The sequence below is a fragment of the Tursiops truncatus genome, chromosome X (assembly GCF_011762595.2).
Source record: "Tursiops truncatus isolate mTurTru1 chromosome X, mTurTru1.mat.Y, whole genome shotgun sequence".
Classification (NCBI taxonomy): domain Eukaryota; kingdom Metazoa; phylum Chordata; class Mammalia; order Artiodactyla; family Delphinidae; genus Tursiops; species Tursiops truncatus.
The window spans coordinates 97,299,902-97,322,883 of record NC_047055.1 but is presented as its reverse complement, the minus strand read 5'-3'; the positions used below and the strand labels follow the sequence as shown (position 1 = coordinate 97,322,883).

The following is a 22,982-nucleotide window of genomic DNA, read 5'->3' as shown; positions in this document are numbered from 1 at the left end:
CCTGGAACAGCTTGTCTGGGCAAAGCATAGGACTTCTGATGCTCGTGTTCACCAAGTGATGGCACTGTGCCAGGTATATGGCGTCCTGATGAGATACTGCCATGACTAGGGTGTGCTGTCGTTGCCAGAATGCAGGTTACTTGTCCCCTCTTTGCTTCGCTGAAATTTAAGCAGATTCCAGTGATGATGCAAAATTTAAATGTTTTCTCTGCTTTTATAATTTTCATTAAATACTTGTCTAGAAACTTTATTAATTAAAAAGAAATTCTTACTTTGTCCTATATGTGCATATTTCTTCTTCACGTTCAGAAAATTCTTTCCTGTGGGCTCAGAGTCCATTCTCCCATGCTTTTTACCACTCCTGCAATCAAGCCTGCCGACGTGATCTGGGTAAAATGAAAATGAGGAGGCCCTTGTTCAAAAAGTATTAAGAATTTCAAGACATTAAACAAACATGAGCAATTCCAAGTGTGGAGTTCTTGCATACGTCACATGCCCATGAAGCTGGTCCTGCCTGTCGTGTCTTATGTTCCATTTTTCATAAGAAAAGCCTGTTTTCAACAACGACCAGAATCATTTTCTAGTATTGCTTTTCTCCTGATGGTGTATGATGGACGTAGAATAATTTTACAAATGCCCTTTTTCTTTTAACTGGTAGCCTCCAAAAGTAAATTACTGATAACTTTCTGAAGTCCTGTACTTAATGGTATTTTTTGTGTTTTGTGCTTTGCCCATCCAGTTTAGAACATAATATGGAAACTGTATTACTTCTGATTAATCAGTTTAGTCACATCAGTAAATACCAATACAGTCATCCCTCAGAATCCATGGGGTATCGATTCCAGGACCCCTGCAGGTACCAATATCCATGGTTGCTCAAGTCCATTATATAAAATGGCATAGTATTTGCATATAACCTATGCACATCCTCCCATATACTTTAAATCACCTCTACATTACTTATAATTCCTAATATAATGTAAATGCTATGTAAATACAAGTTTTGCTTTTTGGAACTTTCTGGAATTTCTTTTTTTTTTTTTTTTTAATATTTTAATTTCACAGTTGGTTGAATCTGTGGATTCGGAACCCACAGATATGGAGGGCCAACTGCTGTACTAACCTTTGAATGTAGAGAAAAAAGTTCTTCAGTTTTAACTTGCATCTTACAATGGTTGTATTACATTTTTCTTTGTGACAGTTTACCAGGGTTTGGTTTGAAATGGTTATAAAATCAACATTTGCAGAAAATGTTTTGTATTTCATACTTAGTTTTTCTCTGCCAAAGTTTAAATTCACAAGCTTTGCTAAAACACCATTAGGTTACTAAAAAATATGTCATTTCATGCTAATATTGAAAGTGTTTATGCTTTTGTTCACTCTTAATAATTTAATTTCTAATTGGAGCTTTGGGGATAGACAGTGAAGAAATCCCAGGAATATGCTGGATATACCCTATTCTTGGATTCCCACAGGCACCACATCCTAAATTCCCCCAAGGTAGGTATATCTTAGAGTCAGAGAACACCAGGATTTTAGGTATCTTAGAGGCCTTCTAATCCCATCTCTTCTTTGTACAAGTAAGAAAATCCAGGTCCAGAGAAAGTAGGTTGTAAAGTGACCTAGCCCTATTGGTGGAAATGCTAGGACTGAATCTTGTCTCTTAACAATAAGTCCAATGATCTTTCCACAAAACCATACCATTTCCTGTTGTCTTCCTTGTTGGTAAAACCTACAAATCAACTAAGATTGAAATAACATTAAATTCAGACCCCTTTATTTCATATTCTTTGATATGCTCAGAGCCCTGTGCTAGATCTGTAAGATTCCTGGGTACTGGGGTTCTTGGATCACATTTAATCACCATATTCTAGCTTCTGTGTAACTCATGGGGGCAATGATTCCTCTATTAGTTGTCCCAGATACAAAACTTTTATGGTGTTCTCCAAAAACCAGTCAGAATGTACTACAGATTTTAGGGAGGTGGGCTTGGCCACCACACATGCAACGTAAAATCCCTACTCTTAAAATGCCTTTTTTTCCCTCAATGACCCTTTTTTTTCTCCACATACTCCAGGCTTCTCTCAAGTTTCTGTATGTTCTCTTTCCCCAACACTCTTCTCACTTCTTCTGCATACTTTTATTTTCCCGTTTTGTTCCCAGGGTCAGCGTAAGAATCACAACTCCTCTTAGATAACCATAAGGTGAAATTTAGTATCCCAGCCTCTTACCAGGCTCTAGGCATAGTTTTTCATAACTAAGAATCACTGAATTGCACAGCAAAGGGATATCTATTTTTGATCTCCACCTTGAGCAACACAGATAAGCTAAAAGAAGTCTTGAAATTTTGAATTTTTCTTCTCCCTCCAATACCAATCTTTGCTAGTGAAAAAGAGCTAGTCTTTACTGATACAAATTATGTCACCACACTTAGAAGAGAAAATAGTCAGTTTTGCTTGTGAATAACAGCATTTCCCCAGAGACACTGGTTATAAAGGAAGGCCAAGATTATATATTTCCTTGTGTAGTTTAATTTTAACTGGAGTGAAAATCCACATAACTAACAGTACCTTTGACAATAAATGTCATTTGTTTTACTTGAAATATTTTTACTCTTGAGTTAAAAAATTATCAACAACAAAAAATTATCAACACATAAATATTTCATATATACTAAATTATCTTCAGAATGCTTCAAAAACATGTCAAAATGCTTTTTTTTAATTTCCTTCAAAACATAGTTGTTTTTATACTTTCCAAAGAGCTGAACAGTTTAAAATTTATAATAGTCTTCTGATCAAAGTGATGTAATACAGCCTAGACATTACTCTGTTGGGATTCTAACAGCGGTGTTGCTCATGTCTACCCCAGACACTGCTTGTTTTTTTCCCAGATTAAAGACTTAAAGCAGATTTTTTAAAGTCTAAAATAAAACCTATGAGAAAATACAAATTTCTTGCACAGTTTTCTTCAAAGGTTAAATATGCTCCAGAAACATAGAAATTTTCTATCAAGTCACTTCTTTTCATAATTATTAGATTTTTAAAGTAAATGTGAGTTCTGTAAATAGCCTGTGTTACATTAGCACAACCAAGTAGTAACATCTGTGTTCTGAACAGACTGTGTACTAGTTATTAAATCATTTTACCAAAAGTCTAAAACCTATTCTAGTAATTCTTTTTCTCTACAAATGCCCTTGAGAAACAGATGGGTATGATTTTATACGTAAATATTATTTACTTTCAGTACAGTCCATTCTTCATTCTTAAGAGCACATCAGAAATAACCCATTGCTTTCCCTGCTCAACTGTGTCACCATCAATGTTTGTTGTTTCTTTTTTTTTCTATGTATCTATAACCCAGGTTATTCTCAAGCCCAGGGTACTTTTGTTGCTCTGTGAACCACTTTTTCTCCTGTCCTTTGGGGGTAGATAATTAGAAAAGGACTGTACTCCCTATCACAGTGTAAAGACAATGGAATGTGAATCCATTGTGGTTTAGTAATCCTGGCATTGCTAGGGCAGTAATTTCCTAAGGACTTACAGGACAAGACCAATGACATGATACTAATTGTAACTTTGATCACACTAATTTCCAATTTAATGCTTTAGGACTGAAGCTAATTATAACCAGAAAAGCTTGTACATTTTCCTCAGCCATTTCAACCCACTTAATTTACATCTAACTTTGTACCCTTGTTGTACATTTCACATATTCTAAGTCCAAAATGTTCAGTATTAACCTGTAAATTTAAGAATTAAAATAAATTTATTTTAAACATTTCTTTACTATAAATGTGGTCTATACTGTGAAAACACATAAATCTGAGGACATTATCCAATCTTGCTGTTCAGATGAACATATTATCAATATTATTGATGCCACGAAAGCATAGTGTAATCCATTTCAAAGCTTTTTTAGTATTATGACTCCCTTTTTATCTCATATTCAATTTATGTCCTATGTGCATCTGAACTGATAAAAATATAACAGTTAATATATTTTGGAGAAATAATATTCTTAAATATGGACTGTAGCATACATGGCCCCATAATATTATACAGCTAATGCCAATATATTAATATTCCTTTATATAATTAGTAGTTGATATAGACATAATATTTTGGTTGCTCACAAGATCATTAACAACTTCTGCACTTTATATAGGAAAATGTTGGAATTATATATATATAGAAACATGTAAAGTTATATATTTAATGTTTTAGTGCTGTATGCTAAATTAATATGTAATAACATTTTAATATTAACTTTAAATAATTCGTTACAATTTTTAATTACTAAATAGTGTATTTTGTAAATTTAAAAGCAATTCACAAATGGAAATCAAAATATTTTACTTAATTTAAGTGAATTTTAAGGTGCATGTAAATAAACTAATATTTTTGGTTTAGGAGATACTTTAATAAAATATATTTTATAAGTGTTATTATAAAATAAACTTATTTTTTTAATTATTTGAAGGTATTTGCTGTAGTATTTTTATATAAGTAAAGTTTGGTATTTACCACAATGAGTATACAGCTAGCTGAAAAATCCAGTCCCTGAATCACATTTCTACATCCTAATGTAATCTTCTATACTTTGGTGTGTATCTTCTAGATTTATCTCTTGTCATGCTATTTTTACATATTATTTAATATTCATGTTGCTTCCAAAATGTCAATGTATGTTGATACTGGATGAGTGTATGTGTGTTAATACCAGATGCAATGACGTGTCAAAGTATGCGAAAGGAACTTTTATTTTTCATAACATAATTCATTTTTTCTATCTCAAGAACAATCATATAACCCAATAGTCAAATTAACTGAAAGTATTTCTCTCCTGTAGTTGTCATAAAATGTCAGTCCAGGAAGTGGGTAGAAGAGGAGGTGGAAGTCACATTGGATGGAGATTTTTGGGGACAAAATCCTATCTTAGATCTGACAAACTTTGTAGTGATTCCAAAAAGAAAATCATATGATTCTTATGAAGATATCAAAGGTAAGAGAACCACAGTCATGGGTATAAAAAATTATAATAAATAAAAACTCAATTTTCCTTAAATTTCAGGTTGCTGATTACTCAGTTGCATGAAAATCCATTCCCATTTATTTTTCACATACAATATCATTAAAATAGTGTCCAATGAGTGTTCGCTTATGTTTGTTCTCTTCACATAGTAGTTTTCTCCAAAGCGACAATAATTATGGTTATCAGTGGATTTATAAAAATAGGTTGTGATTTTGTCATCAGTGAGGAAAGAAAAAGTTACAGTAACTGTAATTTTCATTTTCCTTCAACTTTAATTTCTTCCTTTACTCTCGTTTTCTGATTTAAGGAATAAGATTGAAGCCATGGCTTCAGCTTTAAACTTGGAAGCAGAACCTTGAATAAAATGTTTCTTATTTAAAGAAATAGAAAAATTGACATAAATTAGATAAAATTTATGTCAATAAAAATTGACATAAATCAATAAATTGACATATATTTTGTACAACTACCCCTCTGACATTTAGAACCTTAAATAAGACTTTTCAAAAAGTTAATATTATGGTCTGGCAAAATCAAATCTCAATGATGCAAACTTTATTTTTCAGCTATTTCCCAGATGAACTAAAGTAGAATGCTCCTATTCACACTGAAAGGGAAATTTCCATAGCAGTGTTTTATTAGAATCAAGGGGAGAAATCTATGTTTATGTATTATTTAAAAAGCAAATTAACCACAAAATTAAGTATGAAATTCCTTGCAGAAACAAAATATCTTCTCTAGTTTTCTCATTTATATGTATAGTTTTTTACTTTAATCTCACTACTATCATCTCTGTGTCTAATCTAATTATTTCAGTGATAAGAGAATGTAAATGAGGTATAACTGAAGAGAGAGAGAGTATACAAGAGTATAGAGAGGATATACAAGAGATAGTAAAATAGTTTTTAATATTTTATAATAGCAGCTATTTCTACTAAGTTATAAATGCTCATTTTAAATGGTTCAAGAAATTCCTGAAGTAATATGGAAAGCAGCCCCTCAACTCAATTCAGCCCCACTCAGATGGTGTTAGGATATAATAAACTTGATATATACCCTCTCATACTTCCGGCCATACTTGAGTGATGGAAACATGTTAGGAATTTAACCAGTTATTTTAACTAAGACCAATTAACAGTGACAAACAAGACAGGCGTATTTCTCTTTCACATGTAAGCCTGGACTTGTGCATGGTTTAGGCAGTACAGTGCCTCTGCCCCTCAAGATTATCAGGGATTCAGGTTCCTTTTCTCTTGTTGCTCCACCATCCACTAAGTTGTCCTCCTCTGCATGATCAGTTCTACAGTCATGTCCACAGTGAAGAGCAAGCTGGTTCCCTTTAAAGCCATGACCTGAAGACGCATATGTGATTTCTACTTCTATCCCACTGGTGAGACCTCAGTCATATGGGCACACCTAGCTGCACTTGAGGCTGGGAAATGCCTCTTGACAGATCCAGATAAAACTGGGGGACATTCTATTATGAAAAAAGAGGAAAAGAGAGAAAGTAAATATTGGGGAGACAATTAGCAGTCTCTGCCATATTTTATTTGCTGTGAACTGTTAAAATCTATCATCAGTCCATCCGAAAGTACTTAATGAGGACCTATTATACATCAAGTGTTTTCTGGGCATGGAAATTCACACATACCCCTATCCCTCTCCTACCATCAGACTGGTCTCCCCACTCTGTAGGATGGAGTTCCAGTCAGTTTCTGGTCAACATCTCAAATCGCCTACTGAGATGAGGATCCAGGTTTAACTGGCTGGCTCTGCACAGCCGCTGTTGCTGTGAACCGAGCACCACCCTCCATTCTCCAGTTCTCTCAGCCACCTATCTGATATAAAGTATTGTCACTCTGTCTGTGCCTTCTACCATACCCCAAACCCAGATTAGAACCTTTCTGATATCCATGCCAGTTTATTTATTAAGTGCTTAGTCTTCCAAGAACAGTGCTAAGTGTTTTATGTTTTGTATTTATTGTATTATTATAGAACTTATCATCAAAGAAACCCTATGAAGCACATAGTATCCCTGTATTTTTATTTTACAAGTGAGGAAATCTAAGTAAAAGAAGTTTAGTGACTTATCCAGGGTCCTACAATGCAGCAGTGGAAGGGATAATGCATGAATCCAGGCCTGACTATTTTTTTTTTTTTTTTTTTTTTGTGGTATGCGGGCCTCTCACTGTTGTGGCCTCTCCTGTTGCGGAGCACAGGCTCCGACGCGCAGGCTCAGCGGCCAAGGCTCACGGGCCCAGCCGCTCCGCGGCATGTGGGATCTTCCCGGACCGGGGCATGAACCCGTGTCCCCTGCATCGGCAGGCGGACTCTCAACCACTGCGCCACCAGGGAAGCCCCTGACTATTTTTTAAAACCGTTTTAAAAAATACTTTAGATTTAAAACCTAAAGATGAAATAGTAGGTTCTGAGCTGTTCATATTGGCATCAGGTCTAACCTAATTGCTTTATCTTCTAAAGCCCTGTAGAAATCAAAAACTTTTACAAGGGAAAAGCTTTCTAAGAGGTTCCCTAGCATAAGGTATAATGCCCGGTACAAAGTGGCCAATCAATAAACAGAGTTGTTTCAGCTTTCCCTTTATTATCACACTCTCTTCTATTTTACTTTGTACCCTGTTTTATCCTGTTGCTCTTTTTTTCAGTAGTAGTGTTTACACATTGCTTGCTGAATAAAAAATGACTTTGCGACATATAAAAGTACCAATACCCATCAATTTTTCACCTATAAAAATATCTATTCCGTATGAAATGATATTTGATCACTTTTACCTACTAAAATGTTTTTGTTTTGTTTTGTTTTTTTGCGGTAAGTGGGCCTCTCACTGCTGTGGCCTCTCCCGTGGCGGAGCACAGGCTCCGGACGCGCAGGCTCAGTGGCCATGGCTCACGAGCCTAGCCGCTCCGCGGCATGTGGGATCTTCCCGGACCGGGGCACGAACCCGTGTCCCCTGCAACGGCAGGCGGACTCTCAACCACTGCGCCACCAGGGAAGCCCTACTAAAATGTTTTTGACGTGATTCAATCTATATAAAATAATCTTGAATTACATTCACCATTTGTTCCCTACTGTCATTCTAGCCTGTTTATCTTTATTTGCTGAAGCTGTAATATGTAGAGCTAGGGAATATTTATTTCTCTGCTTTTCTATGCAGGCCTGCTTTCTCCTCTCTTTGCAGGTCTCCTTTCTCTGCCTGCTCATTGACTTATACACATGGCTCCATCACACTTAATCAACACTTCCATTTGCTTCATGAAACCCTTGGTGTCTTCCAAAAAAGATTATTCAAACTGGGGTTCTATTATTTGCAAATAAACATTCTGAGAGTAAATGTAGAAGAGGAACTAGAAATAATAAATATTTCTTAAATGAATTACAAAAATGTCAGAATAATCTCCCCTACACACTTTCACTATAAAATTTGCAAGGCAATATTTGAAAAGCTGGAGATGGAATTATGAAATGAGTATCTATGTTATATGTATCCAATGTATTTCAAAAGGTCTTTGGAATTCCAAAAATATTAGTTCACCCTAACTGTGTTCTTTTTATTTACTGGCTAGTTATAGATAGTATGAAGTATGTGAGAGTTGGAGATAGTAATGCAGTTACTAGGTTGCACAATGAGATATTTAATTCTTAATTATATTAACTTATTTTTTCCCTTTGGTTGAATTTTAGTTTTGTCATTGCAAAATGCCAGTGTAATCACGAACTGCTTAAATTTATAAAAAGTGAAATAAATTTATATGAGGAGAGGGAAATTTTCCATTTCAGTGCCTTTTCAGTTATTCTCTATTTCAAAGAACTATCCATTAATAATGGAATCAGACTGATACAAAGCATTTCCATTTATCTCAAAAAAGTTATTATAAATTGGATATAGATTTTACCTTAGTGAATCATGTAGTGACATTAGACAAATGTAGGAAATGTAATCTTTAATTAAATGAAATTCTGTTGGCTTTCTTTGCTTCAACTGATAGACAATACTCAAAGAAAATTCTGATTGTTTATACATACCAGGGATAAGAATATTAGTGTAGATTAACCTCAGAATTCAGATGTGTAATACAACTTCCAATTTCCAGTGATAAATAAATGTAAGTGCTTTCTTATTAAAATAGAAAATAATTTTAGTAAGCAGCCAGCCTATAATAATTGTACCCCAGTGAATGTCCAGTTTCTTTCTGAAGTGAAACCATTGTTTTGTGTGTCATCCTACTATGCTTCAGTGAATTTTTTTAAGGGGGGGGTTCTTTATTCTTTTTTTAAAATAAATAAATTTATTTATTTATTTATGTCTGCATTGGGTCTTTGTTGCTGTACGCGGGCTTTCTCTAGTTGTGGCGAGCGGAGGCAACTCTTTGTTGTGGTGCACAGGCTTCTCACTGCGGTGGTTTCTCTTGTTGCAGAGCACGAGCTCTAGGTGCGTGGGCTTCAGTAGTTGTGGTTTGCTGGCTCAGTAGTCGTGGCTCACGGGCTCTAGAGCACAGGCTTAGTAGTTGGGACGCACAGGCTTAGGTGTTCTGCGGCATGTGGGATCTTCCCGGACCAGGACTCGAACCCATGTCTCCTTCATTGGAAGGTGGATTCTTAACCACTGCACTACCAGGGAAGTCCGCTTCAGTGAATATTAATAGTTTAGTGTTCAAGCCTTGATTTTTATTTGAAATCTATCCTGTTGAAGGGAAAATGTTGATGCTTCTATGACATGAAGTGGAAAGGAAGGTAAAGAAATGCTTGTATCCAGGACTCATCTTACTATGTTCTTGCTACTTTAAATTGCTTAAATTGTACTCTTGTCAGGTTGCAAGCTAAAGAAATTATAATTCTGATAATAGAAATTGATTAAATCTTATTACCTGAAAAAAATCCGCTTCCTCCTAGATAAGCAGGGTCTATAAGGAAGCTGCCAACATCATTTTGAGAGGTTTGAAAGGCATGTTAGGAAAACAGTCTCTCTCAAATAGCTCTTGAAAATACACCTTTTGATATGGTTCATATTTTACTGCTTCATTACTTTTCATGATGAAAAGTAATGCTTACTATTGAAAATTACTATTTGGAAGGCTTGCAGGCTTATCTCTTCCCATCATTCTCTCTAAAATAGCTTTTTCTCTGCTCAGTACCACCGAACGCGAGAAGCTATCTATTTTTTGGCAAAAGACATTTTAATTGGTGAACGTTTATTTCTGTTCTGAAGCATGTCTTGCTATACAGAAGTACGTTTGTTCAGTCCCCTCTCAACTTTAATGTTTTTCTCTGTCTTAGTGTCTTTTCTCTGAATATTTAATAAATCAGTTGACCTCTCTCTTTTCTGAGTTCCTTAAAAGCATCTGGTAATAACTGGATTCCTTTCACTGCTGTTATTCCAAAGATGTAACCAACTTACATGCACTCTGTAATTCTCCCTGCTCACCCTTTCCTTCTCACCTATTTCTTTATGGAGGGACAAGTCTGGTCACAAGTCTGAATACTATTTTAGACTTTATGCAAAGGCAAACCAGCTGTTTTCACCTACGCGTGTCATTTAATTATAGTTTACTCAACACATTATATAGAATTCAAAAGAATCATGTTGTTTAAGCCATTTTGTACTTCCTGTAGTCTCTTAAATCCCTTATGGTGGAAATTAGAGCACTTCACTCTGTGGCTTGAACTTTGATGGGGCTTTTTTAGGTGTGATCATTAATTACACCCTGTATTCCCTCATCCGAATTTATAAGCATCTGAGAAATAGATGTAGAAATAAAGCAGATGGAGATCAAAAAGTACCTTTATATAAAGGTGAACTGGAAAATGACTTTGGATTTGTTTGGGCTTATTAATACCTTCCACCAAAATCAAGTGCATTAACCCCAGCCTAGCCAGTTGTAGACTCCCTATAGGAATAAACAACCAACACATGAAGAAGAAAGAGAAAGTGTACATCCTGGATTCAGGACATCGGGAAAGAAAAAAAAGGGTCTGCTCATCTGCTCATGCTTCATTTCTTCACCCAAATTCACGGATCAGATATGTTGCTTTTCCTTGGATGGCAGATCATGATGGAGGCGGCAGATTGATGCTGAGATTTTTTTTCCTCCCATAACTTTCCCTTCTAGTGAGTGAATAAGCCTCTCTATGTAAACATGATCAGTAGGAAATAAGGATCCCCACCACTGCCTTCCCATTATTTCCCTTTATCTTCATCATCTTCTTTCCCTGAGAGTCCAATAAAACTATCAAACCTCATTAAATGAAAATACCAGGACCTCTCTGTTCTCTTTCCACCCTGACTCCTCACACACACCATTGAGTTAATGAAGATTGATCGCTTTCATATCTTTTTTATTCAGCAACAATCTAGGGAGCATCTTTGCTCCCAGGTATTATGCTGAGTCCCAGAGATGCCAAAATTTAACAAGACACAAACTGTTGTGAAGGAATTCAAAAAACATCTATCCAATATGTTGGATTTATGCACCTGTACTATTTAAATCAATTGGTGTTGCCCTACTGGGATATTATAATACTTGTATTTTTAGACTGTATTTTGAAATGTCACTTCTATAAGACTACAAATTGTACCGTGTGGACAGAATTTCCCCTATAGTTGTGTTTATTCTTCCTAAGTAACTCCTAGTCCGTGCCTTCTTTGTGCCTCTCTGGAGATTAGTTCGGTGACGCTCTCTCTATGGGACTTTTTCTGTGAGAGTAGTTTTGCCATTGAACTGCATAACAGATTCATGCCTCTTCCTGTTATTTCCCAGTGTTCAGTAGCTTGAGGCTGTTTTTCTTTGATTAATCTATTGTCTTTTTTTGTGCCTGATTTGCTGATTTATGTGTCACACTGGTCGCCATTTCACCCCCCAAGCCAGTCATCTTGTTGCATGTTGTTTACGTGTTGAGTGTAAACACCATGTTGGGTTTGGTCTGTGATCACAAACAGCTCCTGAGAAGCTCGTCATTGGTCCTCCCATGACCCCATATTGGCCTCTAGACTTGATCCTTTCCTCTGCTTCTCTTCATTTTGCTTTCTCTACTCCACTCACTCCATTAAGCCTTCTGTCGTAACTACTCTAATGAGAGTACCCCTGACAAGATTGTCAACCTTATCCAATATGCCTAATCCAGTGGTCAGATTTGTGTTCTGAGCTTACGCGTCGGCAGCATTTACCAGTTGACCCAGTTAAAGAAATTTCTGTTCTTGGCTGTCATGACTAGCTTTATTTATCTCTCCCTTCTCCATCTCTGTTGTTGGCTCCTCTTCCTCTGATCAGGATCTAAATGTTTGAGTGACCCAGGCCTCTGCCCTGAGGGCCATCACACCCGCTTGCGCAGGTGGTGGCCTGCACATTTCCAGATGCAGCTGCTGATGGCGTCTTCTCAGCAGTTGTGCCACTTGACAGGCCTGGTATCCTAGGTTGTGACACCTGAACACAGACAGCTTGGGTTCTTCCATTTAGTCTCTGTAGGGCCTTGACAAAATTACTTTAGATGTCTATAAACTTTGTTTCTTCAATTGTAGTATGGAGATAGTAATGGTATCTATTTCATAGGATATTTTTTTAAGATTAAGTGCAAATACATAGAATCCTTAAAAGTGCCTGATTCTCAGTAAGTGTCTCAGAAGTGTTAGATATTACCATTATTATCATTTAAAGCTCTGTTTGGGCATTCTCTGACAGTGATGTAACTAGAGGGCCTGTCTTCAGTCACTGACAAATGACATGTTGAGATGGAAACATGATTCTTTCAATGTCATTCAGTGGGTTTTGTCATTAATACACAAAAGAATATTCTATCAAAAAAGAAAGTACGAAAATGTGGTACCTAAATCTTAGAGTCTGAAATTGGGTGCTCATTGCTAAAAGGTTAGATAAAATATTTATGTTACAAGAAGTTCCTTTATCTTTTATTTCTGGTTTCTTGTTTAAAATGAAACATGTAAGAAGAGCATCAGCTATGTGGCCACTTTCTTCCTTTAATTTTCATTTTGTAGTGCTTGCAGTTGTATTAAAGGACCATGCAGTTATTTTAAGTTAATCAAAATGTTTTGTCTATTAAATGACCTTATGAAAGTGCAGTAAAGCATGTAAATGAAATACCCCTTCAAAAAGGTACACAATTTTGTAAAAAAATAATAAGAATGTGCAGACGGCACATTCTTCATTATCTGTTCAAAGAAAATAGCTTTAGGTAGTTTATCCAGTATCTTCTCTTTTCTTTGAATACCTTGTTGTCGTCATCCTATTTCAGATTTGTCTTCAGTACTCCATTCATTCCTTGTATGATTACTATGTTCTTTCAAACAAATGTAGATGCCTGTTATTAACGAAGAGACAACTATAGAAATTTAGGGAAGGAGCATGAATAATATTGTTCTTTATACTTTGATATTCATTTCTCTATAATTGAGACATTTTGGTTTGGTTTACTATGAAACGTATTTCTTACAGATTAAAATATATATGGTATAAAATACATAATTTCAAAGTACATTTTGCAAATAAATTGGTTAAAATTCAGTACTTTTTGATTATTTATCATATTTAATCAAGCATTCTCTTTTTAAGAATTACTAATATTCTTCCACATTGAATAAAATGCAGTCATTGCCCTGAGAAAATTCACCCAAGTAATAGGCACCCTTGGCCAACATAGTGCCCATTGCATGATTTATGGGCATGATGATACAAGCATTAGATTGAATGATAATTATGCAGGCATAATATCTGGATGGAGACATACCCCTCTTATTCAATATAATGACCTTGCTGTCATACCCAAATGATTATTACCATCATTATTTTATGAGACAGTAAATGATCAATAGATAGATAGAAAGATATAGATATCTCATATTCTACAATTCTCTGAAACCTGTTTGATTAAATATTTTGTATGTATCAATATGTTAAGGGTATGAATACAGTACTGAAGTGATAAGCTCATGATTCTAGTTACCAGTCAGGACTGCTCATGTAGCTGCCACTTCACACATCACAGGGCATTGCTTGAGCTTAATCTACATCTTCCTCTCACCCTTGTGAAAGTCACCACATGGCCTGAACTACTGCAGAAACTTCATTACCTTCTCTCCTAATCCCCTTTTGCTCAATTTACCATTCAACGATCACATCACTTCCATACTTAAAACATTCAGTAGGCTCTTGTTATTCTTAGAAGTCCCAAATCGTCACTGTACTCTGCATGGTCTTGCCTATTTTGCCCATTTCATCTCTTGACAAGTTCTTCCTACTCCCTTTTGCTCCACCTGCTTAAGTTCTTTCTCAAATGAGCCAAGGTGGTTTCCACCATGGAAAAATTCCCCATGCTGCTCTGATGCCTAGGAGGCATTTACTTTCTCTCTACATCCAGGAAACCCTTATCGCGTTTCAACTTTGGTGTACTGGTCACTTCCTCAGGACCTTAGAAGTCAAGTTCCCAGGACCTTTGCTCTCATAGTCTCTTCTGCTTCTCCATCGTAGCCGTTATCACAGTAGTCATTTAAAAACTAGTGATATAATTGGTAGTTTATTGGCAGTTTTTCCCTCCCAATCATAAAGCTCCATGAGGACAAGAACCTTATTTGTCATTTCAAGGAAAGCTTTCAATTATTATTCATTGAATGAGTAAAGAAATGAAAATATAAATGATAAGAAAAACGTTTTTAAAGTCTGTTTAGATGTTGGCTGTGGAAACAAAATTATCTGCCTCATATTCATGAATTTAGCCGTAGCTAGGAAGTTTTACTGGGGCAAATTCTACAGGTCTTAGTGAGCAGTTTATGAAAATCTTCAGAGAATGGGAGACCATTGAAAATGGGAAGTGCTTTTAGACAAGCCTGTGATAACCATTATATATTGTAAAATACAAAAAAAAAAAAAGTTTAGTAAATATTTCAGTACCTGTTAAAACACAATTGAAATTAAATATATATTTATCCTATTAATTTCATGAGTTCAAGTCTTTTTTTTTTAACATCTTTATTGGAGTATAATTGCTTTACAACGGTGTGTTAGTTTCTGCTTTATAACAAAGTGAATCAGTTATACATATACATATGTTCCCATATCTCTTCCCTCTTGCGTCTCCCTCCCTCCCACCCTCCCTATCCCACCCCTCTAGGTGGTCACAAAGCACCGAGCTGATCTCCCTGTGCTATGCGGCTGCTTCCCACTAGCTATCTATTTTATGTTTGGTAGTGTATATATGTCCATGCCACTCTCTCACTTTGTCACAGCTTACCCTTCCCCCTCCCCATATTCTCAAGTCCATTCTCTAGTAGGTCTGTGTCTTTATTCCCGTCTTACCCCTAGGTTCTTCGTGACATTTTTTTTTTTCTTAGATTCCATATATATGTGTTAGCATACGGTATTTGTCTTTCTCTTTCTGACTTACTTCACTCTGTATGACAGACTCTAGGTCCATCCACCTCACCACAAATAACTCAATTTAGTTTCTTTTTATGGCTGAGTAATATTCCATTGCATATATGTGCCACATCTTCTTTATCCATTCATCCGATGATGGACACTTAGGTTGCTTCCATCTCCTGGCTATTGTAAATAGAGCTGCAATGAACATTTTGGTACATGACTCTTTTTGAATTATGGTTTTCTCAGGGTATATGCGCAGTAGTGGGATTGCTGGGTCGTATGGTAGTTCTATTTTTAGTTTTTTAAGGAACCTCCATATTGTTCTCCATAGTGGCTGTACCAATTCACATTCCCACCAGCAGTGCAAGAGTGTTCCCTTTTCTCCACACCCTCTCCAGCATTTATTGTTTCTAGATTTTTTGACAGCAAGATCCTTTTTGACCCACCTCCTAGAGAAATGGAAATAAAAACAAAAATAAACAAATGGGACCTAATGAAACTTCAAAGCTTTTGCACAGCAAAGGAAACCATAAACAAGACCAAAAGACAACCCTCAGAATGGGAGAAAATATTTGCAAATGAAGCAACTGACAAAGGATTAATCTCCAAGATTTACAAGCAGCTCATGCAGCTCAATAACAAAAAAACAAACAACCCAACCCAAAAATGGGCAGAAGACCTAAATAGACATTTCTCCAAAGAAGATATACAGATTGCCAAGAAACACATGAAAGAATGCTCAACATCATTAATTATTAGAGAAATGCAAATCAAAACTACAATGAGATATCGTCTCACACCAGTCAGAATGGCCATCATCAAGTGTCTTTTTAAGGGACTGCTAAGGACAGAATTTTCCTCCTGTATTTGTTACAGTAGTCCCAAGAACTGTTGACCTGTAACTTTGAAATTACAAACTGTATTAAGAGCAGCTACATTTATTTAGATATTTTTTTAGAAATGTGCAATTACTCTCTTAAAGTTATGAGCTATGTTTGTCATGAGTGATTAATTTTATACAACAATCAGATGATAATTAATTTACACTGGCCTCACTGATTTAGCTCTTATCAACCATGTCCACATAAAAGTACTATACAGATTCTCTTCCACTTAGCAAAAGGCATGTTTTTAACTTCATAATATGACTTTTCAAGTAAAATGCAGAGACTCTATTATGATAGCTTTAAGACACGATACAGAATGTCAGTTTACGATTTTGTACAACCCAATTCTGTCCCTCTCCCTTAGGTGCTAGTATCAACATATTCAAGTTACAGGTAAGGGGGATATGTGTAGTTTGAAAAAATTATGTGTAGTTTGAAAAAAATTCCTAGTTGCCTCACCCCCTGTCCCTTGCAGATAATCATCTCTGTTTTTTGTACCAGTGGGTTTTCTTATGATTGGAATTATGACATCCATAGAGACGATTCCCCACAAGGGGTTCAATGCTTCTGAAACTAAATTTAGCTTCTCGTTTCCTATCTTGATTCTAACACAGCCATTCCCATAAAGGCTTCAATAATTAAGCAGAAACAGATGCAAATCTCAACTACATACAGTATTTACTTTGAAAAATATGTCATTTGAATGCAGTGGAAATTTCATCTCCCACTAAACACTCTAAAATTCTTAAATACTGCTTCTCTGTATGGAATGCTGCTTCCTATACATTTCCATATCCTGTCCCCAAAACAAATAGACACATTAAAGTAGACATGTTGATTTTGCTACAACAAAGAATGGTTATTGATAGGAACAACAGTTGCCGATTTTGTCAACAGGATGAGAACTAGCAATTCAGGAGGTCAGAGATTTATTTTTACACGTGGAAAAAAAAAAGATCTTGTAAGGGTGTGGGTCAGTCAGTTATTTTACATTAATAAGGTTTGCTGAGTAATCATTAAATGTGACTCAGGCTTGTTACAGCCAAGCTATATTTCAGAGTTCTGTGGCAGAAATTATAATCAGTTACTTCTGAAAGGTGGTCTGGTTTCTGTTAGGATTGCTTAGAGGTGGCTGTCAGTTCTGTGAATCCAAGGATCGCGTTTACCTTTACACACTAGAGACAGACTTTAGAAATTAGCTCAGCTGTGGACCAGGTCAAGTCATGGTTCTCTGGAGCTCTCTTCCATGATCTATGTGCAACAAACTTCTTGATTTGCAAGTTGGGCTCCTTAGATGGACATGGAGCATAAATATAATAAATGCTTGTGCTTCTCTTCTACATGCCAGTCTTGAATTTAAGATATTTTTCACATGTACCTAACAAAACCCTGCTATAATTAACTTTCCTCTGGTAACCTACTGGGTAAGAAAATACAGTTAACCATATTGTCTATAATAACCCAAGACTAATGAAGAACTCTCTCTTGTATTAAACTTTACCAGGGAATTCCCTGGTGGTCCAGTAGTTAGGACTCCACATTTTCACTGCTGAGGGCACAGGTTCAATCCCTGGTCCGGGAATTAAGATCCCGCAAGCCGTGCAATGTGGCCAAAAAATAAAATATACCAGTGTTTGAAAATCCTGCCCTAATAGACTGGGATGCAGTTTTAATATTGTTTGAACTTAATTCAAATCGTTCTTTATAAATTACAAGTCTATAGGCTTTTAATATATTTTTTATAGAGAGCATGTCATTATTTTTATTTTATAGTAAATATTGATTTTTAGTTTCCACTTGGCTATTTCTTGTTTCATAAGTCTGAATTTTAAGGATTTAAGATAGTGGAATTTAAGGATGATGGGTGCATGTATTTTTTTTATGTTCATTCATTTATTTACCTTTTAACAAAAGCATACTGAGTACTATTATATATCTGGTAATGCAATAGGTATTATGAACACAAAGCTAAATAACATATACCATCTTCCTCCCTCTAAATACTTGTGCATGATTAATGCTGACATAATTGATTTTCAACCTATACATATTTAATCGAATTAAAATGCATTTTAATCTTAATTTTCTTAGATATACCTGTAAAACGTGAATTTGAGTATGAAATTCAATTTGAATCTGAAGCTGTGAAGGCTAATTTGGAATCCTGCGTGGCTTTATATTACATTAAAAAATCTTATAATATCAAGGCTGAAAGGGTAACATTGGTCTTCAGTCTGATATTTGCACCAAAGAAACCACTGAGGTAAACCTGCTTTCACCCCTATTTTCTTTCTTTTTTTTCTTTTTTTTTTTTTGCAGTACGCGGGCCTCCCACTGTTGCATCCTCTCCCGTTGCGGAGCACAGGCTCCAGATGCGCAGGCTCAGCGGCCATGGCTCACGGGCCCAGCCGCTCCGCGGCATGTGGGATCTTCCCGGACCGGGGCACGAACCCGTGTCCCCTGCATTGGCAGGCGGACTCTCAACCACTGTGCCACCAGGGAAGCCTGTACATGACTCTTTTTGAATTATGGTTTTCTCAGGGTATATGCCCAGTAGCGGGATTGCTGGGTCGTATGGTAGTTCTATTTTTAGTTTTTTAAGGAACCTCCATACTGTTCTCCATAGTGGTTGTATCAATTTACATTCTGATCAAGTGAAAGAGGGTTCCTTTTTCTCCACACCCTCTCCAGCATTTATTGTTTGTAGATGTTTTGATGATGGCCATTCTGACTGGTGTGAGGTGATACCTCATTATAGTTTTGATTTGCATTTCTCTAATGACTAGTGATGTTGAGCATCCTTTCATGTGTTTGCTGCCAATCTGTATATCTTCTTTGGAGAAATGTCTATTGAGGTTTTCTGCACATTTTTGGATTCAGTTGTCTCTGTTTTTGATATTGAGCTGCATGAGCTGCTTGTAAATTTTGGAGATTAATCCTTTGTCAGTTGCTTAATTGGCAAATCATTTCTCCCATTCTGAGGGTTGTCTTTTGGTCTTGTTTATGGTTTCCTTTGCTGTGCAAAAGCTTTTAAGTTTCATTAGGTCGAATTTGTTTATTTGTATTTCCATTTCTCTAGGAAGTGGGTCAAAAAGGATCTTGCAGTGATGTATGTCATAGAGTGTTCTGCCTATGTTTTCCTCTAAGAGTTTGATAGTGTCTGGCCTTACATTTAGGACTTTACTCCATTTTGAGTTTATTTTTGTGTATGGTGTTAGGGAGTGTTCTAATTTCATTCTTTTACATGTAGCTGTCCAGCTTTTCCTAGCACCACTTATCGAAGAGGCTGTCTTTTCTCCATTGTATATTCTTGCCTCCTTTATCAAAAATAAGGTGACCATATGTGCGTGGGTTTATCTCTGGGCTTCCTATCCTGTTCCATTGATCTATATCTCTGTTTTGGTGCCACTACCATATTGTCTTGATTACTGTAGATTTGTAGTATAGTCTGAAGACAGGGAGCCTGATTCCTTCCACTCCATTTTTCTTTCTCAAGATTTCTTTGGCGATTCGGAGTCTTTTGTGTTTCCATACAAATTGGGAAATTTTTTTGTTCTAGTTCTGTGAAAAATGCCATTGGTCGTTTGATAGGGATTGCATTGAATCTGTAGTATAGTCATTTCCACAATGTTGATTCTTCCAATCCAACAACATGGTATATCTCTCCATCTGTTTGCACCGTCTTTAATTTCTTTCATCAGTGTCTTATAATTTTCTGCATACAGGTCTTTTGTCTCCTTAGGTAGGTATGTTCCTAGGTATTTCATTCTTTTTGCTGCAATGGTAAATGGGAGTGTTTCCTTAACTTCTCTTTCAGATTTTTCATCATTAGTGTATAGGAAAGCAAGAGATTTCTGTGCATTAATTTTGTATCCTGCTACTGTACCAAATTCATTGATTAGCTCTAGTAGTTTTCTGGTAGCATCTTTAGGATTCTCTATGTATAGTATCATGTCATCTACAAACAGTGACAGCTTTACTTCTTCTTTTCTGATTTGGATTCCTTTTATTTCTTTTTCTTCTCTGATTGCTGTGGCTAAAACTTCCAAAACTATGTTGAATAATAGTGGTGAGAGCAGACAACCTTGTCTTTTTCCTGATCTTAGAGGAAATGATTTGAGTTTTTCACCATTGAGAACGATGTTGGCTGTGGGTTTGTCATATATGGCCTTTATTATATTGAGGTAAGTTCTCTCTATGCCTACTTTCTGGAAGGTTTTTATCATAAATGGGTGTTGAATTTTGTCGGAAACTTTTTCTGCATCTATTGAGATAACCATATGGCTTTATCCTTCAATTTGTTAATATGGTGTATCACGTTGATTGATTTGCATATATTGAAGGATCCTTGTATTCCTGGGATAAACCTCACTTGATCATGGTGTATGATCCTTTTAATGTGCTGTTGGATTCTGTTTGCTAGTATTTTGTTGAGGATTTTTGCATCTATGTTCATCAGTGATACTGGCCTGTAGTTTTCTTTCTTTGTGACATCTTTGTCTGGTTTTGGTATCAGGGTGATGGTGGCCTTGTAGAATGAGTTTGGGCGTGTTCCTCCCTCTGCTATATTTTGGAAGAGTTTGGAAAGGATAGATGTTAGCTCTTCTCTAAATGTTTGACAGAATTCACCTGTGGAGCCATCTGTTCCTGGGCTTTTGTTTGTTGGAAAATTTTTAATCACAGTCTCAATTTCAGTGCTTGCGATTGGTCTGTTTATGTTTTCTGTTTCTTTCTGGTTCAGTCTTGGAAGGTTGTGCTTTTCTAAGAATGTGTCCATTTCTTCCAGGTTGTCCATTTTATTGGCATATAGTTGCTTGTCGTAATCTCTCATGATCCTTTTTATCTCTGCAGTGTCAGTTGTTACTTCTCCCTTTTCATTTCTAATTCTATTGATTTGAGTCTTCTCCCTTTTTTTACTGATGAGTCTGGCTAATGGTTTATCAATTGTGTGTATCTTCTCAAAGAACCAGCTTTTAGTTCTATTGATCTTTACTATTGTTTCCTTCATTCCTTTTTCATTTATTTCTGATCTGATCTTTATGATTTCTTTCCTTCTACTAACTTTGGGGTTTTTTTGTTCTTCCTTCTCTGATTGCTTTAGGTGTACGGTTCGATTGTTTATTTGAGATGTTTCTTGTTTCCTGAGGTAGGATTGTATTGCTATAAACTTCCCTCTTAGAAGTGCTTTGGCTGCATCCCATAGGGTTGGGTCATTGTGTTTTCATTGTCATTTGCTTCTAGGTATTTTTTGATTTCCTCTTTGATTTCTTCAGTGATCTCTTGATAACTTAGTAATGTATTGTTTAGCCTCCACAATATCTAGTCTCATAGCACTGTGGTCCAAAAAGATACTTAGTATGATTTCAATTTTCTTAAATTTACTAAGGATTGATTTGTGACCCAAGATATGATCTATCCTGGAGAATGTTCCATGAGCACTTGAGAAGAAAGTGTATTCTGTTGTTTTTGCATGGTATGTCCTGTAAATATGAATTAAGTCCATCTTGTTTAATGTGTCATTTAAAGCTTGTGTCTCCTTATTTATTTTCATTTTGGATGAGCTGTCCATTGGTGAAAGTGGGGTGTTAAAGTCCCCTACTATGGTTGTGTTTCTGTCGATTTCCCCTTTTATGGCTGTTATCATTTGCCTTATGTATTGAGGTACTCCTATGTTGGGTGCATAAATATTTACAATTGTTATATCTTCTTCTTGGATTGATCCCTTGATCATTATGTAGTGTCCTTCTTTGTCTCTTCTAATAGTGTTTATTTTAAAGTCAATTTTGTCTGATATGAGAATTGCTACCCCAGCTATCTTTTCATATCCACTTGCAAGGAATGTCTTTTTCCATTCCCTCATTTTCAGTCTGTATGTGTCCCTAGGTCTAAAGTGGTTCTCTTGTAGACAGCATATATACGGGTCTTGTTTTTGTATCCACTCAGCCAGTCTGTGTCTTTTGGTTGGAGCATTTAATCCATTTACATTTAAGGTAGTTATCGATATGTATGTTACTATTACCATTTTCTTAATATTTTTGCATTTGTTACTGTAGGTCTTTTCCTTCTCTTGTGTATCCTGCTTAGGGAAGTTCCTTAACATTTGTTGTAAAGCTGGTTTGGTGGTACTGAATTCTTTTAGCTTTTGCTTGTCTGTAAAGGTTTTAATTTTTCCATCGAATCTGAATGAGATCCACGCTGGGTAGAGTAACCTTGGATGTAGGTTTTTTCCTTTCATCACTTTAAATATGTTTGCCACTCCCTTCTGTTTTGCAGAATTACTGCTGAAAGATCAGCTGTTAACCTTATGAGGATTCCCTTGTATGTTTTTTTGTTGTTTATGCCTTACTGCTTTTAATATTTTTTCTTTGTGTTTAATTTTTGATAGTTCGATTAATATGTGTCTTGGAATGTTTCTCCTTGGATTTATCCTGTATGGGACTCTCTGTGCTTCCTGGACTTAATTGACTATTTCCTTTCCCATATTAGGGAAGTTTTCAACTATAATGTCTTCAAATATTTTCTCAGTCCCTTTCTTTTTCTCTTGTTTTGGGACCCATATAATTGGAATGTTGGTGCGTTTAATGTTGTCCCAGAGGTCTGTGAGACTATCCTCAATTATTTTCATTATTTTTTCTTTTTTCTGCTCTCCAGTAGTTATTACCACTCTTTTGTCTT

The 22,982-nt window shown here is 36.0% G+C and overlaps 1 protein-coding gene across 1 annotated transcript in view; it reads left to right on the top strand.

The window, feature by feature from the left end:
- The window catches only part of CFAP47 (cilia and flagella associated protein 47), a 516,906-nt gene that overhangs the window by 479,257 nt on the left and 14,667 nt on the right, over positions 1-22,982 (top strand). Inside the window, 4 exon segments of the mRNA XM_073798895.1 lie at positions 783-856; positions 1,408-1,500; positions 4,852-5,004; positions 18,399-18,570. Of these exon segments, the coding sequence (XP_073654996.1) occupies positions 783-856; positions 1,408-1,500; positions 4,852-5,004; positions 18,399-18,570 (492 nt within the window).